Source organism: Gavialis gangeticus, unplaced genomic scaffold, assembly GCF_001723915.1.
Source record: "Gavialis gangeticus isolate Ggan-Ray unplaced genomic scaffold, GavGan_comp1, whole genome shotgun sequence".
NCBI lineage: Eukaryota > Metazoa > Chordata > Crocodylia > Gavialidae > Gavialis > Gavialis gangeticus.
Window position 1 is genome coordinate 26,914,538 of NW_017729028.1, and position 17,941 is coordinate 26,932,478.

Genomic DNA, 17,941 nt, shown 5'->3' on the forward strand with positions numbered 1-17,941 from the left:
CCTCCCTCCCTCTAGCCTGCAAAAGCTCAACAAAACTCCCTAAACTGTAGATAACTAGATCAGTCCTGGGGCACTACATGGAGCTGGTGGGCAGGGCGTGTTCAGCCGGGCAGATGGGATGGGGCTGCGGGTGTGTGGGGAGCAGGACAGGGCTGGGGCTGGGACCCAGGGTGGGATCCCGGGGTGGTGACAGTGCAGGGCCAGGACCTGGGGCAGAACTGCAATCCATTCTCAGCATGGTCCCGCACTGCCACCACCTCACGATCCCAGCCTTGGCTCTGCCTGCCCGTTCGGCTCATGGACTACACACCCTGGCCTCCCTCAGCCCCATCCCATCTATCCAGCTGAGCGCACCCTGCCCATGGGAGTCCCAGGCTGGTCTCCATGAAGACTCTGCTTGCCCACTCCACCTGGCCCCCCCAGTGGTGGGTGTGGGGTAGATGGGCCAGGGTACCCAGGCAGCAAGGCCACGGCTGATGGCACTGGCAGTGGTAGCCAGAAGGAGCTGCCACTACCTGGGCTGCTAGGAAGCTAAGTCCAGCCACCACGCCACCCCAGCTACACTGCACACCTGGGGGCGGTAGGACCAGCCACATGAGCCACGGCCAGGCTGCCCCCCATGCTTGGGCTGCATGTTTGGGACCCACCACAGGCCAGATAAAATCCCTTGGCAGACCAGATCTGACCCATGGGCTGCATTTTGCCCACCCCTATTCTAACCCCTAGTCACTCCTGACCTGGGTTGGATTTAAACCAGAACATACTGGTGAAAAGGTCTCTTCTCCCATCATCACACTCCCAACCCACCCATTTTTATCAAGACCTAGGAATTTACATACCTTGACAGTGAGCCCTCTGCTTGACCCTCTCGCACTCAGTCAACTTCTGCCTAGCACTGCAAGGTGTAAGACAGTTATGTTCAATAACTTAGGAGGATTGGTTTGTCTTCCGAGCTGAGCTCTAAGCTATTAATCGGTTTTTATTTTTCAGACTGACTATAGCGGCCTGAATCTGATTTGTGAAATATAATACTCAGAAAAAAAATCCTACAGATAAGAACTTCACTGTAAAACTCGCATTTCATTTCATTGCATAAATTTAATTTTGTGATGAGTGACATTCTGAAACATGGGAGGTGTGCCCAATACGTATGCAAAATGGCCTTGGTCTGATTAGTATTTTAAGTCAAGATATTCTTTTTAATAGCAGAGAGTCTTTTGAATCATTTTTAATTGCTATTGTAATGTTTACCGCTTGATTATTAACTTCCAAGTATTAAGCTCAGGTAAATTAAAATGTTCTCAAGTGGGTAGGGGGAAAATCTACATTTTTAAGATCAGGCATTTTTTTTCATATTTATCTTAAGAAACAGTTGCACGTTCCTTCCTTATGACATTCTCCTCGGTCTCCAAATTAAATACTGGATCTCAAGGAAAACGGAATTTAAAGTGTCATCTGGGCATAAGTGAACAGATAGGCTCATAAATGGGAGACAGTCTTATATGTGATGGAGAGGGAAAAACAGGGTTTTATGGCTGGAAAAAAATTAGTTTTAGTGTGTGTATGTGGGGGAAAGGTTATTTATAAAATAAATTTCTTGTCAAAATAGAAAGAGGTTATGTAGGGTGTAACCTTTTTTAAGGGAGAGCCATTTACATTTAAAAATGGAGGAACTAAACATTACCACATGGAAAGCTAATTTCATTAGCTTTTCAAGCTGTATGTCAAACTGATAAAAGCAACAGTGTGAAACCTAGACTACTCTCTAAAATTCACCTTTTCGTATGGCAGTGTAAAATCCAGCACTGTTCAGAGTGACTCTTCACAATGTAGTGGACTTCAAGTGTGATATCTTATCATTCACATGATTTTTAATGGTCATTGTCATCCTGAATCCATCATGGTCAAAGATAACGGTGGGGGGCAAGCGCCAGAGGCCACAGTGGGGAAGGCTGAGGTGAGTGGTGGGTAAGCAGGCTTCTGCACAATAAGCATCTTTTGTTACATAGTTTGCAGAGCCAACCAACATGCATGTCAAATCTGCTGAATGGGCATGCTTTTCCTGCCCAGTGGCTTTCCTATTCCAAAAGGTTTATACTTCCCATCACCTTGGTGCTGCATTTATCATCTAAGAAAGGGGTGGACAAACTATGGCCTGTAGGCTGCATTCAGTCCACCAACTAATTTTTATCCAGCTCACGGGTGGGTGGCAGCAGCAGCAAGCCACACTCAAGCCTTGGTGGCTTGACTTGAGCCACCATGCGATGTGGGGTGGTGGGCAGGTGGAGCTGCTTCCACACAGTGTCCCCTGTGGTACCAGCAGAGGCCAGCCTCTGCCAGTGGCACCTGGCTGCGGGCTTCTGCGCTGTCCCATGCCACCGCACCCCATCATCAGGGCTCCTGGGAGCTACAGGGTTGTGGGGAGGATGTGGACCAGGAGCCCTGATGGTGGAGCATGACAGCGCAAAGGCCTGCAGCCAGGCTACATCCCCCACCCCACGCCCAGCTGTGGATGCAGCCAGCAGGTCCCAGCTCCAGATGGGGTGAGGGGGTGAGCTACAGCCCTGGGTGGGCTGATGCTTCTGCTGCTGCTGTGGCACCAGTCCCAGCCTAGCAGCAGGGAATATGTATGCACATGCATGGATGTGTATGCACACTTGTGTGTGCACATTTGTGGGGAGGGGGGGTGGCCCTCAACAGCTCACCAAAACTGGTTAAGCAGCCATCCAGCCCAAATAATTGCCCACCCCTAATCTAAGAGCTCAGAAGTATTAGCTGCTAGGTTCCACTCAGTCCAGTGTACTTTAAGATGTCCTTGTTGCGCTTTGTTGGCCAGCCTCTCTCTCTTCCTCTGCCTGGACTCCAGTTTACCACATGGGTGCTGCTTAAGTATTTGTGTATTACCTGAGCTATGCGTCCGACCTCATTATTTACACTTTGATGGCATATAGTCAACAGGCTGCAGCACTTTGTCATTGGCCAGCTTCTCAGCTTCTTGTACCAGGTTAGTGGAGGTGAGAGCCTATCTCCCTAGCAATGCCTGCACAATTGCTCAAAACTCTTTCAAACTCAGTGCATTTTCCCTTAGACTGATGGTTAGTCCAAAGCTGGTTTCAGAAGTAACAAAATGGTTTTCCAAAATCTTATGAGTATATCAGAGCTCTTGCATCATCTATTTGGCGCGTTAGTCCCAGCACACATCCTGAAGAGGTTAAATAACTCTCTTGAAGTTCAGAAGCAAATCCCAATTCCCACGTGGAGGTCATAGATCATCTTATATCACTGCTGCATAGACCAGTATGACAAACATTGGCCTGAGATCTCCTTGTTTGACACTGCTTGTCACAAGTGATGGGTCAGGTGGGAAGGCATTGATCTTTCCGCTGCCAGACATACCATCATGTAGCTGATCTGTGGAGCTTGAATCAATCTGACAAAAGCATTTGACACTGTAGGCTGACCTGGTACCTTATGGAAATGCTCAGCTGGTCCTCTTAATGGTAACTTTAAACAAAAAAATAATGAAGAAAAAATTCTCATCTAGTTTTCATTTGTTCAATTTACTCGTAATTAAAGGCAAAGACTAGATGAGTCCTATTGAGGGACTCTAAAAATATGCTGATTATTGATTCAGTAGTCTTTCTGGTCCGTTGTGTATTTCAGTCAATGAAATAGCCAATATGTGCTATTGACCGGATGGGCTTTAATAGACCTTTTAGAAACCACCTTGTCTTTTTCATGTAATAGGCATTTGGCAACATTTTAAAATGCTCACTCAATAGATTTTTTTTAAATGCATTTCACTTTTTTCATGTGTTCCTTGTTTAATTCAAATGCGCATCTGACATGAAAGCTAAAGATAAAAGTGTGACATAGCACAATTAGTTTCTGTGAAGTCTGCAGAACTTTAATGGAACCCATCTCTTCCCTATACACAACTAGCAAAATACAGGCCGTTTTTACCTGTTTATGTCACACATTACAAGCCTCAATTGAGTGCTTGTGTGCACCTTCACTCGCATACACAGACTTGTATTTGATAATGTTGGAAAGAATTACGCTTTCCAAATAAGCAAAGCACTAGTTTCCAAAATAGTCAGATCCAGGTGACACTCATACTAGTCATTAGCAAGAAAAACAACCCAGAATGTAGATCAGAGATCAGTAATACAATCAACATCAGGAACTTTTGTAAACTGCTTTCCCCCTTATCTGTCTAGTATTGTCTAAATTGTGCCTCATTAGTGCATGTTGTGATTGCACACCTACTAATCTATAGCTGTTTCTGAGCAAATAAATACAAACTTAGGAGTACCATTTAAAAGCGATGTGCTGGACTTGTGCATAAATCCACTGAGCCATTAAGAAACAGGATTTATGAGCATGCTTTGAGAAAATTTAGTCTTAAAAAAATGCTAACAATTTGCTGAAGCAGAACTGATTGATTGATTTGTTGGTAAGAAACCAGCAGGGGCCTTCCCATCATGCTTGTTTTATTGGTTCTTTTGGCCCTAGTATCTTTCCTAAATTTCATTGTTATATTTAATAAATATTAAGTTATATATAATAAATATTTAGAGCTGTGGTTCTGAACCTTTTTGGACTCAAGGCACCCCTCCGTAACTTCTGTGAATTGAGCAGCACTTATTTCTTCTCACCTGATGGCATCCTTTAAAGGCTGGGCCTTGACTGAGAATCACTGACTTAGACTTAGGCTCAAACTATAGGGATTGGATCCAGATACAAATATAAACTTACTAAATTTCCAAACGTGTCTACAGTAGGTGCTCAGGTTGGATTTGTTGTAGAGCTCTGAAGTTTGGAGCTAAATTTTTCCAAAATTTGACGCGGGGTTTAGCCATTCTCATCCCACTTCTATACATACGATACTTGGATTCTGTTGTAATTTTGACAGAGACCTGGCTTTGTCTCTTTCAGGGCACTGATATCATTTTGTCACACATATACAGTAGAGACTGTGTGTGTGTATATGTGTGTGTGTGTGTGTGTATGTATGTGTGTGTATATATATAGATAGATACTCTACTGTTTGCTTTCAAGCAATTTGGGGAGTGTGATAAAGCTTGTACTGATAAGATGGTGATTACTGCATTGCATCGTATACAAAACAGCAGTGCCCAGAACTTACTTTTTAAAACATTTCATAAGCCCCTGGAGATGCAACAAAGAAACACAGTTCACCTGCCAGAGATGCATAGTAGTATACAGAAATCATAGCAAAAGTAGGTCTGCGAGGATCTCAGCAAGTTCTCTACTCCAAACCCATGCTCAAGGCAGGATCTTGCCTGACTAACCGATCCCAGTTAGATGTTTCCCTTATGGGGGTGCAGAAGTGATTAGCCATGTTAGTCTGAAGTCAGGCAGAAGGCAGGACAGGATAGTGCTTTAGAGACCGACTGGTTGAAAGAAGCAGCAATCCATGGTATCAGACAGGGGTGGCAACTGACTTGTGAATTTTTTTGGAAACTCTTCTGCCTCCACCCCCATTATTCATTCACTGTCCTGTTTAAAATGCCCAATACTGGGCATTGCATCTTCTGGTAAATTATGTTGTCATAGGGGATAAATATCAGGGGTGCTAGGGAATGTATTCCACCTACCGTACAGACAAAGAATGGAGTTGGTTCACTTCTCCCTCTCACTAGCTTTTACTCCTGTTGAGGGGAGACTGCACCAGTAAGACTGGAGGGCAGGGCTGCGGTGCTCAGTGCAGTGCTGTTGTTACTTCTCCTATGTCCCCCACCCCCTGTGCAAAGAGGATCCAAATTCTTTTGTCAAACGGCTTAGCTGCATCTAGAGGAATCTCTCACAGCATAGCTAATAAAAAAAAATATCCCTCCCCTGTAAAAGAAATCACATGCATTTTGCTATGGATTTTTTTTACTTGAACCACAGGAAAAGTTCAATACAGAAAAAAAACTGTTGCAAGGTTTCAGGTTGGGGTGCGGGTGATGGCAGGTCACCCCTGCTGGTGACATTCGCAGAGGAGCGGCATGTCTTCTGGGATGCCAAAATGCAGGTCAGCTCCCACATGAAGGGTATGGTCTTTTGGGCACAACCAGACCAATGATTGAACTTAGTCATGGCCACCCTCTGTGTCCACAAGACTTTGGCCTTCACGTGGCACTGCCACACCATCCAGGAGGTGACCTCACATGTGCATCCCCCCAGATATGGCTTCATAAATGTGGGCATTCAAGTGCCCGCCCCACACGAACGGCCTCTAGACATCAACTCTGCCCTGTAGTGCCACAAGGTTGTGTAGCCTGGGTTCTCAGCATGGGTGTGGGCAAGTGGGCAGAGCCAGAGCTCAGTGGGGACAATGTGCTGTACATGCTCCCCACACCAGCTCTCTGTGCCCCTGTGTGGCTGTCCCTGAGATGCTGGCCCTGGAGGGCTGCCAGCAGCACCCTGAACAGGGGCATGAGCAGGGATCGTGAGCTGCGCAGCAAAGGCGCTTCACCACAGTGCTTGCAAAGAGATAAGAGCTGGGGGTGAGGAGCAGCAGGGAGCAGGTGCTGGTCCTGCTGCCATAGAGAGCAGGGTCAGCAGCTCTGGGGGGGATCTCAGGGCTGGACAAGGGATGCACCAGTCCCAAGGAGCAGCTCCAACACTCACGTGTCCCAAGGAGCAGCTCCAGCTAGGGGACAGGACAGTCAGAAGCTGCCTGGATCCTGTCCAGGGAGGCACACAGGGCCTGATGGGTTCCTGCAGGCAACACTGGCTCCTTCAGGCTGCTTGTGCTGTGTGCCCCAAGGCACAAAATAGGGAGGCTTTTATAGCCTGTAGCTAGGGGCTGCCAGAGAGCAGTCCAGCCCCGGAGGAGGAGAGGCGACAAGGCAGGAGCCCTGGGGCTTGCTCTGGCTGGCCTCCTCAGTGGGTGGGCAGGCCCAGCACTAAAGTCCCTGTGTTAATGTGCATTAACACATCTACATGTGCGTTAATGCACTTTAACTAATTGCGCCTAAATTTGATACTTGCTTTATGCATATATCAAGTGTAGCATAAAATCACCGTTTTTAAGATGCATTAAGGGCACGCACATATAGACACACGCTCTTAATATGCCTTAAATCAGGCTAGTGCACATTAAATGCCCAAGTGTAGATACGCCTTCTGGCTCCTGGGTCCCCAGAGCTTGAGAATGAAGGGTTATGGGGGAAAGGGTACCTGGGAAGTAAGAGTAGTTAAAAGAAGCTGCAAGAGGGGAGGAAGGGAATGATGAAGGAAATGGAGGAAGTGGGGATGGGCACAAAATAGAGTAGGGAGGTAGGCAAGAGAAATGAAGAGTCAGAGAACAGTGGAGGGGAACAGCTTGAATGGAAGTGTTAGCCGGGGGTGGAGTGGAGGAAGATAAATATTCTCCCTTCACCCAAGTTAAGTGGATGGTTTTTGGATAAAGGAAGAAATGCAGAGGGACTCTGTGTAGGAGCTGCTATATTTTGAGGGAAGAGCAGTGGGCCAGTTGGGGCATGTGACCAAGGGAAATTAAGGTGCAGCAGAGAGCAATGGGATTGGCAATGCTGACAGGACTTTCACTGGTGCAGGAGGGCCAAGCTCCTCTGTAGAAATAGCCTTTCTACCTTCAGCCTCAGGGCAACGAGTAGACATTCAGGCAGACGGATCTCATGTTCCTCAGTGTTTTAAACCTTGATGCTCATTCCCTGCCTCCTGGACAGCCAAGTCCACTTTAGTTTTATGGATTCAAGTACCAATAAAAACTTTTACTCTTACAGTGATATAATAGGCTGATGTACTAGTTAGCTTGGACCCACTGCAGTGTTGTAGTTTTCTACAGAGCTTTTTTTTGCACCCGGGATATTGGCTTTTTGGAAAAATGCTGTAAAACAGAAGAGGTGTTTCACTGAATGTTTTATCCCATGTGACTGTTCATACAGAACTGTCTTTTTGATTGTTCCCCCTTCATGATTAGCAAGGCCTGATCTTTTCCCTGTTTACACTTATTTTAACAACTCTGAGGAGCTGCCAGTCTATTTGCTTCAACAGCAGATGACTGTTACACAGCTTTATTTTTTTAACTGGTGTTCAATTTTAGGTGTTTCCAGACAGTAAATACTAAGACTTCTATTCTACTGTAATTTGTCGTACAGTTGTAAATACGTCTTTCTCTTTTCTCTTACTTACTGCTAAATAAAAACTCACTTTTTTAAGGAGGCTGAGCAAACAGAAAATTGTCCCATTTTTATACACACTGTGATTCTCTAAATAGATATTATTATGGCAAAAAGAAAATGGGTGGGGGGAAGAATGCAAAGCAATTTATTGCTGAAAAAGGTGGAGCTTTTAATGGCAGTTCTCTGAAGTTTCCAGAGAGATTTTTTTAAACGCTGTGTATTGCTTTACTGACATATAGTGCAAACCTGGGGAAGAAAAAAAATGGTATTTAAAGGTCTTCAGATACAGTCTTAGGCTGCAACACCACCACCAAAAAGCTACCAGCTGTCTGACACAATAATTATTCCATCTATTCTAAACATTTTTATTCTACAATTTGTCTTTTTCTCTGGTAGACACCTTGCATTTCCAAGACTGAAAATCAGCCTCAAGGACTTGCAACTAGTGTTAGGTGGGGACAGACACCCATCAATCAGTCTACACCCTGGGACACAGATGAACCACCATCTAAACAGATGAGGGAGAATGAAAACCCAGGTATGTTTTCAATCTCATTTGTAATTCTACAAGGGAAAATCATTGAAAGCAAAATTCAATACACTATCTCCAATTACCTCTCTAAATTAGACTTTATTGTGAGTCTTTTTTGTGCTGTAGCTGGATTTTTCTCTCATTGTGAAGACCCCCTCAAGTTTCTACTATACCAGGGCTAATATAAATGTATTAAGATGCCTGCAAGTTCATTAAAGTGTTTTTTCACCTTCTCTGCCTTCACCAGAATAAAAGGCACTGTGTAATACTTTAAGACCTCTTTTATGTCCAGAACTACCTGAAATGATTTCCAGCTTCCAGACACATATCATACATTGTGTTGCTATGCCAGACGCCTAATTACAATCTCTTTGTAGTGGCTGGAGCACCATTATTATATACGCAGAGTGTTTGTCAGGGAGCCATGAAAGCACGGTGGGGAAAGAGGTTAATTTTCTTGGAAGCATGTACTTAAGCTGCGTAAAGCACAAAATACATAAAATTGTAAACATGTGGCATGTCACCTGATGAGTATTTTAACAATTGCACTCACATCATTGTAGCAATTTTAGGCACTTATCAGTTTGGAATAGTTCCAGATCCTGTGCTACTTTATGTATTGTAAAGAAAAAGAGACTATAGAGTCCATTAAAAGGTTCCAGTATGGGCAGCATTTACATAAAGAGAAAGTTTGGGGTTTTTTTGCCAAGATGGTTTGTATTGCTAGCTTTCCTTTTCCCCCTTGTGCTCCAGGTACAGCGCCGTGGGTGACAACAGTCGCAGCAGGTAGCCAGCCAACTCTTATAACGCATTCGTATGGAATGACTCAACCTCCAACCTTCAGCCCAGCAGTGAACGTCCAGGCCCCCGTCATTGGAGTTACACCCTCCCTCCCTCCTCACGTTACCCCCCAGCTTCCATTAATGCCAGCTCATTACCAGCTACAACAGCAGCCTTCACAGCCTCTGAGTAACATGGTTGTGAACCTGCAAAGCCAGCCTCTCTACACTAACAGCCAGCCAATCACCATGTCTTCTATGACTGGGGTTGGTCAGGTGACTCATCCAGGCCACACCGCAGTAGGGAATGGTCACATGACTTGCCCTATTCTGCCACCACCTCCACCTGCTCTGCCTTCGGCTGCCCTACCCAATAGTGTTCCAGCCACCAATGGGCAGGCTGCTCCTCAGCCTCCTCCCAACCAGACGGGCAGTCAGGACAACACAAATGGGGTACAAATGCTACGGACTATTGGCGTAGGAAAGTACGAGTTCACAGATCCTTGGCATCCAAAAGGTAAGTCAGGCTGGACTTCTTAATGTTGTTTTTGGTACGTGGTACCATAGTGCACGCGCTCTCAGGAATGAATTGGGTCAAGTGTGCCAAAAAGCAGTAAAAGCAACAGCCTTTCCCGTGAAAGCAGCTTTGCTGTTGATGTACGTGTGCCAACACTCCCGCATACGTTTTCTGCCTTGTGTTCTGCACTAGCTTTTATGAATTAAAGATGACAAAACCGATTCTTAAGAGGAGGAGAAAGAAAAGCCATGGACTTCTTTTAGTGTTGAATGACATCTTTTAGGGTCCATCAAATGAGCTAGTATTCCACATCTCAAAACACATGAGGCAGCTGTTGCTATGTGCCTTTTTTAGTTTCTATGATTTCTTTTGAGGTGCAGTTTATTTATTTATAAGTCAGACCACTTTCCTTGGCTTCAGTTGTGCCTTAGTTCAAGCACTGTAAATTTGTTTTTTTTTTTTACCCATCTTCTCCCCACTCGCCTCACTGGGAATCAAAACAGGTTAAAATAAAATTATTGACTAACACCAAGAGAAAGCCAAGAAGTTCAGTTAAAGGTGAAACTCTGTGTTATCCACTTCATTTGGCTCAAGTGTGGCAACAGACTGTGAACAGTGGATCTGACCTCCTCAAAAGTTGATCTTTGCTCAAAAGCACTTGCTAAAAGATACACAATATTTAGTTTCAATGAAATGTTACGGTTGGAGGCCCTTGAATATTTTTATAATCTAGTCTGTATGGGCTCTTAGTTTTTATTTCACTTTTAAGGTTTGCCCACCCTATTTTAAAGATCATAAATGTCCCACATGTGAAGCTGAAGTAAAAGGTAGCTTGACAACATATAAACATAAGTAGGCCTGTCAGCAAAATTTATTAAAATGGTTAAAAAAAAAAAAAGACCACAAAGACTCCATTAGGTTTATAATATAATATACAGATTAGTATTTGCATGAAACTTATTTACTCACTCAAGCTATTCAGGTCTGTTATGTAGACCTGTGTTAAGGCCAAAGGATCTCTCTATAAAAAAAAAAAAAAAAGAAACCGATTAGCCCAATAATTCTTACTGCTTATTGTATAAATTGTATTTTGGCATGTGCAAACCCTTACCAAATGTCTCTTGAAAAGAAATTAAGGAATACACTTAGCAGTCATTTTCCAAAGCAAAATATTTGGACGACTCTCCAGTTTTTTGATCCAACTATCAAGTGTAATTAAACCTCATTGCAAGTTTGGCCTTCTGAATTTTCATTTCCTTTAAAATGTTAAGTTGCCTTTGAGTGAAATGAGAAGAAGCAAGGAGCTAAAAAATGGTAAAGAGGTGTGTTAAGTTTGTTTCTGTCAATCCTTTCCCTTTTCACAAATAACCATTTAAACCAAGACCTTGTCTGCCAAGTTGTTTACAGGTTATAAATCCTGGTGGGAAAGGGGCTTACAGAAAACACCTGGGAGACTCAGCTGTAGAGGTGCTAGTAGATGCGTTGAGCTTAAGCTGAAGCTATTCCTTTTATAGAGCAAAGGTTCCCAACCTTTGTGGCCATCTCTATCAGTGTGTTCGACTAAGACTAATCCATCAGCATACTTAAAACACGTGCCTGTCTGGAAGCATTTGAGTAGTCTGATTGTAGCCAATGAGTTGACTTACATGCTTAAAATTAGGCACAGGTTTACAGTTTTTCCCTAATCAGGTCCCATAAATTCAGCCCTATCAGCTGTTGCCTACCATTCCCAAACAACTGTGGCACTTACTTGTAGGATACCTTTGGCTGCAAGATGATACAAACTCCAAACCTTAATATAACCTAACAGGGAAAAATACTTTTGTCATGGCAAGCTTTTAATATTTGTTTATCAAAGCCTTGGGATCACCATAGGGTATGTGGGGTGCTCTAAAGGCCAGTCTTTGCCCCTTTAAATGTCAGATTCAGAACAGTGTAAGCTCCATGATGTATGCAGAATTGTGACACGTGAACCGGAGGGTTGGAAGCAGTGGGACATTAGACTCAGCCAAAAACATAAGAGCCACGGTGAGAAGAAGGCACGTAGAAGCCAGTCGCGTGAAGCAAGTCTTTCTACCCATTTGATTCATGGGAATCTTTGTTCCCAGGACAAGTTGAGAAGCAGAATACTGAAACGAGTGGTAAATCTAAACAGTGACAACTGCTGACACATTAACCATGTTATCTTTCATAAATTGTAGGCTAGACAGCTGTTTTCCCAGGAATTAGATTTAACTGGCTTCTCTATTTATGGTCATCAGCAGCTGATTTATTCTCCTTTTTTAATGGTAAAAAGAGACAATGAAGCATGCATACAGAAATACCTCATAAGCAGAGCTTGTTGTACAGGGAAGAAATAATTTCTTCCTCCATTTCTAATCTTAAAAGGATTTACTTCTTCAGCTATAATTTAGCTTGTCAAATGTAGTGTCAAACAAGCACATACATTATTTACTTTTATCCCAAAAATACATTTTAAAAAATTAAAAAAGAGAAAGGGGCAAGAGGTAGAAGAAAAGTGAGTTTGGAAACCAGACCTTAAAATCTTGCCATGTTAGAACAGGGATCTTAATATAAACCACATGAGTTTGAATGTGAGTCATTTTTTAAATATTTTTTGTTTTAATTTCTCCCTTAAGGGATTCAAGCTCTAAAGCCCAATTGATTTCACACTCTTACATGATAGACAGATTGCTCTCAGGAAAGGGATAGAAGCACAATGTGTTGGTATCAAGCTGTTCAAACATATAAGTCAAATCTGGTTCCTTAACTTCTTTTTTTTTTTTTAAGATGTGCTCTCTCTTTTTGGGGAACCTTGGCCAGCATTATAATAAGATCTGCTACTGACAGCAGTGAGATCTATCTCATTAATTTGTGAGATATTCTCTTTTATTGTTTGACTTGACAGTCCCTTCTTGCACAGGTTTGAGTAATCACACAACGATCCCCTAAGTGAAAGAACAGGTCTTGCCAGTCAGAACGATGGGGTTACTTATATTTTTAGACTTCATTAGTGAACTGATTTGAAATTTCACATTTTGTTTCCCATAATTATGTTTCATTTGGCTGAGTTGTATTCCTGAAGGGGTTGTATTAGAATGCACTCACTCGACACAGTGTTTTTTAATTGGCTACTTTAAATAAAAGTAAACAAATAAATTACAAAAAGGATAGGCATTGCTAATATGCCGCTTCATTTGCAATAGGTCAAGTTATCATCTCTCACATGTTACTGGAGAAGGAAACTCATTTGTGTGGCTTTGGGAATGTTATATTTAAATAACAAGAAGTGTTATGTTACATACAACAGATTTCTTTTATATTTACAGTTTACAGGCCCAGTCGGGTAGTATTACCCACGCAAATGCTCCCTTTAATTTCAAAGGGTCTTGTTTTCATAAAGGCTTGCCCACATGGGGCTAGAGTTACAGGAATTAAATATTTTCTTTTCTGGATGGGCAAGATTCTATGATTATTTGGTTTATTATACCATATATAAATTTGCCAATTCTAGCATCATCAGTCAAATGGATTTCATATATCCAAGTCATAGGAGGAGTAAAAAGTATTTAAAGTGGTAATGTCTTTTAGCATTGCTCATGCAGAATTGTGTCACTGCATTTTCTGAAAAACTTGGGGTCTGTTATCATACATGACCAACAGTAATTGGTTTGGACAGTAGCTGCCCTTGGGGTAGATTTACAGTAAATATTCCTAGCTGTCTTCTAAAGCCACGTCATGATAATACAGAAATATACCATTATTATTCTAGAAAAGAAATAGCTTTTGCACTCTGTGCCTCTTCCAAGTCCTATTCTGTCATGCAAAGATTCCATGGGAATTAGAGAGGAAGCATATTCAGTACTCTGCAGTGGGAATCTGCTAAAGCTCACATCAGATTTGTGAAGAATATAAAATTATAGTGCGTCAAGGAGATGTTCAAGGACAGTTTCAGCATTGCCAGCCTAGGTTCTCATTTGCCCAGTTTGCCTGACCGGAGGAGCTGAAACTCAAAAAAAGGAATCCTACAAAAAGTGGAAGCTTGGTCACATTAGCATGGGCATTCAGGGAAAGTATTAGGAAGGCCAATGCATGAATTAAGAAGCAACCAGCAAGGGGCATAAAAACCAATAAAAAGGGTTTTTACAAATATGTCAAAAATGAGAGGACGATTTTTCTATCTGGAAAAATCATGGAGCAGGTCCTAAGGAATCTCTTGTGCAGCACCTAGAGGAGAATAAATCAATTGGGAACAGCCGGCATGGAGTCACCAAGAGAGAGTCTTACCTGACCAACCTGATTTCCTTCTCTGGTAAGGTGACAGGCTCTGTGGATGGGGTAGAGGAGTGGATGAGACATACCACTGTCCTACAACATTCTCATTAACAAACTAAGGAAAGAAACTGGACAAAAGTATTGTAACATGGATATGTAACTGGTTCAATAGTCATACTCAACAAATAGTCATCAGTGGCTCATTGTCTAGTTGGGAGGATGTATTAAGTGGGGCTTTCCTGGTGAATGTCTTGGTCCAGTATTGTTTAATATCTTCAGTAATGATTTGAACAAAGGGATTGAGTTAATACTTCACAGATGTGTGGATGACACCAAATTAGACAGTCGCAGGTATGCCAGAGGGTAGGGCTAGAATCCAGAATCACTTGAACAAACGGGAGAAATTATCTGCAGCCAGTCAGATGAATTTCAACAAGGACAAGTGCAAAGTCCTGCACTTGGGACAGAATAATTGCTTGCACAAATACAGACTGGAGAATGACTGGCTAGGCTGCAGTATTGCAGAAAAGACCTGTGGGTTACAGTGGACCATAAACTGAATATAAGCCAACAGTGTGCTTTAGTTGGAAAAAAAGGCCAATAGCAAACTGAGGGTCACTTGCAAATCAAGGAAAGTGATTCTTTTTCTCTATTCACCTAGACTACTGTCCCACACTTCGACAAGGATGTATCTTCAAATATCTGAAGGGTGATTACAGAGAGGATGGGAATAGGCTATTCTCTGTGGCTGTAGGTGACAGTACTAGGAGCAAATGCCTCAAGATCTGTCAGAGAAAATTGGAAATTAATATAAACTTTCTGACTATATGGATAGTCAAGCATTGGAACAGGCTACCTAGAGAAGTTTTGGAAACTCCATCCCTGGGAATTTTCAAGAGCAGGTTGGACAGACACCTGGCTGGGATGGTTTAGTCAGGGATGAGCCTGCTTTGAGCAGGTGGCTGAACTAGAGGATATCATTTTCTCTGTTACTCTCTATCTTGGGCTACCTGTATCACTGGGTCTAGCACAGTGGACAGCAATCTCTACATTATTGCATAGATTTCTAGGATGTAGACTGAACCTCCCCCAGTGTACCAACTACTCCAGCTGAGACATTATGAAGGAAAAGTAATACATCAGGTAAGGGACTGAAACTCATTGCTTTCCCCCTCATTTCCTTTTGGGGCAGTGCAAATTCAGACTTCATCCTTCTTCAGGGTTTGTGAGTAATGCACATATAGCTCTTTTCATGCCATATATTATTTCCTTTTTCTTATTCCCATCGGTTTGCTCAGCCATGGTGACAGGAGCAAACAGACTTGCCCTTCATTTGCTTTCTCGGTCTACTATTTACCAGCTGCTTGACCACAACTACTTGGTTTTTATCTAGGTGCCTAGAATTCTAGGGCAGTCTTCTGTTCAAGTATTAGCCAGGCCCAAGACTACTTAGCTTCAAAAATGAGATGTATTCAGTACAGTGTGGCCACTCTTCTGCCATGTCCGCTGTATAAATGCCCTGCTAAGATTTACTTTCCATATAAAAATGTTTACTTTTAAAGCAGTTTGCTAGAACTTCAACCATGGATTAGAAAATGTTAAAAATTATGGCTATTTAATGAGTTTGTGGAGTTGGAAGACAATATAAGACCCCACATACAGTAGCTACATGGGTACATGTGTTGTGAATGCGGCCAAGGACTGGGTTTAATTATGCAGCCTGCATTAGCCCAGGGTAAAGGGGTTTAGAAGTTGCAACATGACACTATGGACAAAAAGTGGGAGAGCTTCTCATTTTTGTAGCTGCAACTCCAGCACCTCCTGTCTCAGTGTCTGTGGAGGATAACACTGTTCAGGCAGTCGTGATGGTCCTGATAGATGAAGCACCAATCTGTAAAGCACATAAAGTCCCCACAGATCGTGCAGTGGTTGCTGGTGTCCCACTTCAGGGCGAACTCAAAAACTTTGCCCTGGTCAGGTTTTACCTTCAAGGTACTGATGTACTTATTCCACACAGCATCCTTCAGCAACCTCTCTGGGCAAGTCCCTGTGTGGGGGTGATGATAGTGCAGCTGGCAGTTAGGGCTGGGTGCAGTGAGACACCTAGCTGCTGCCCCTCTTTGTGCCATGTTCAGCATCAACCAATGTGCTTCCCGAGGTGCTGTGTGATGTTGTGTGCTTAGCTGCACAGTGAGGCAAGGTCCCTACCATCTCACCTGGATTTGCCCTCCTGTGACCTGTTCACGAATGTGGCCAGATCTTGTTGGATGGCAGACTGGCAATCCTCGTGTAGGTGGTCTCCTTAAGGGCACTCACAGGATGTGACATTGCAGAGGTCTCCTGGATATGGACTCACCTGCTGGTAGGGGATGTGCAGGATATCACTGCTAGCCCATAGTGGCAGGTTCATCCACATCTTCAAGAGCCACTTGATATCACTGTCCACTCTCATCAAATGTGTCTTGGGAACTGCTGAGCCTCTCAGTGCAAACAAGATGTGGGGGATGCAGAAGATGTTTAAGGCATTGATCATCTACCAGGGGGCCAGCAGGGAGAAGTCAAGTTGGTGGATATCCTGCACAAACTCATGGATGGTCTCCTTTAGCATCTATCTCATCTAGTGGCCAGTTGGTGCACTCAGGTGCAGGTAGCTCTCTCTCTCTTTTAGGTGTCTCATGGGCTTGCCCTGGATCGTGACAGTGGTGGGCAAGACATAGTTTCTTTTCCTTCAGTCATTATGCAGGGGGGCATGTTTGTAGTCATTGAAGTGGAGCCCCATCCATCCTGCTACCTCAGAGCTGATCTCCAGCATTCTCTGGATTTGGTAGCGTTCACTGGTGAGGAGGACTAGGCCATCTGCATAGCCAGGATGTTTAGCTAAACTCAGAAAATGGAGAAACTTAAGTTCTTTTACAGATCTTCCTCCTGCAAATTATAACCAGTCTTGGGCATTTGGGGTTTTAATTCATGAATTTTGATGGGTAACATTGATGTTTATTTCCAAGTATTTTTCATTTTCTATATTTATTGGTTGGCAACTTTTAACTAGCAAAAAAAGAAACTAGATGTTAATGACTATAGAAGTCATAACAGATTCCTAAATAAAATCCAGACCCATAATACTAATTTTTCAACACTCCATTTTCAAGCATCATCAAACAACATGAATTGAAACCAAGGTGTACCTTCAAAGGTGATCATTCCCTCCCCACCTCCCAGGTGGCTGTGTGGCACCTATCTGCCTCCCTGGCTCCTTAATCTGGCTCCTCTCTCCTACCTGCCATGCCATAGTATAATCATCTCTACCATGAGTCCTGATTGCCTTTTGGTATAATTAATACATTGTTTAGGAGGCTGCCTTTGAGTACCCAAACTCTAGCCATCCGTGCCTTGCTTTCCCCTCCTCTTTCCCTGGCTCCCAGGCCAACTTGGTAGTGCAGGTGTCTGCCCTTTTCTTCCTCTCTCTCACCCTCTCCCTCTGTCCTTGTCTGGGGCCTCAGCTCTGTTGGGCTCCAGCTTGCCTTACTTTACTGCCCCCAGCCCATCTGGTCTTCAGCCCTCTCACAGGCCTTCTCCTGGTTCAGGCTGCCATCTACCTCCACCTCCAAAACCAACAAGAAAATAGAAAAGGAAAAAAAAGTGGGAAAATGTCAGCAAGATGAACTGAAATCAGTGGGAGTTA

General features: G+C 43.4%; 1 protein-coding gene across 2 annotated transcripts in view; it reads left to right on the plus strand.

Moving 5' to 3' along the window:
* KLHL29 (kelch like family member 29) overlaps positions 1 to 17,941 on the plus strand; it is a 668,905-nt gene that overhangs the window by 399,561 nt on the left and 251,403 nt on the right. For both annotated transcript variants that reach the window (XM_019520813.1, XM_019520814.1), the window contains exons 3-4: positions 8,553 to 8,694; positions 9,442 to 9,984. In XM_019520813.1, the coding sequence (XP_019376358.1) occupies positions 8,553 to 8,694; positions 9,442 to 9,984 (685 nt within the window). The remainder of the gene's footprint in view (positions 1 to 8,552; positions 8,695 to 9,441; positions 9,985 to 17,941) is intronic.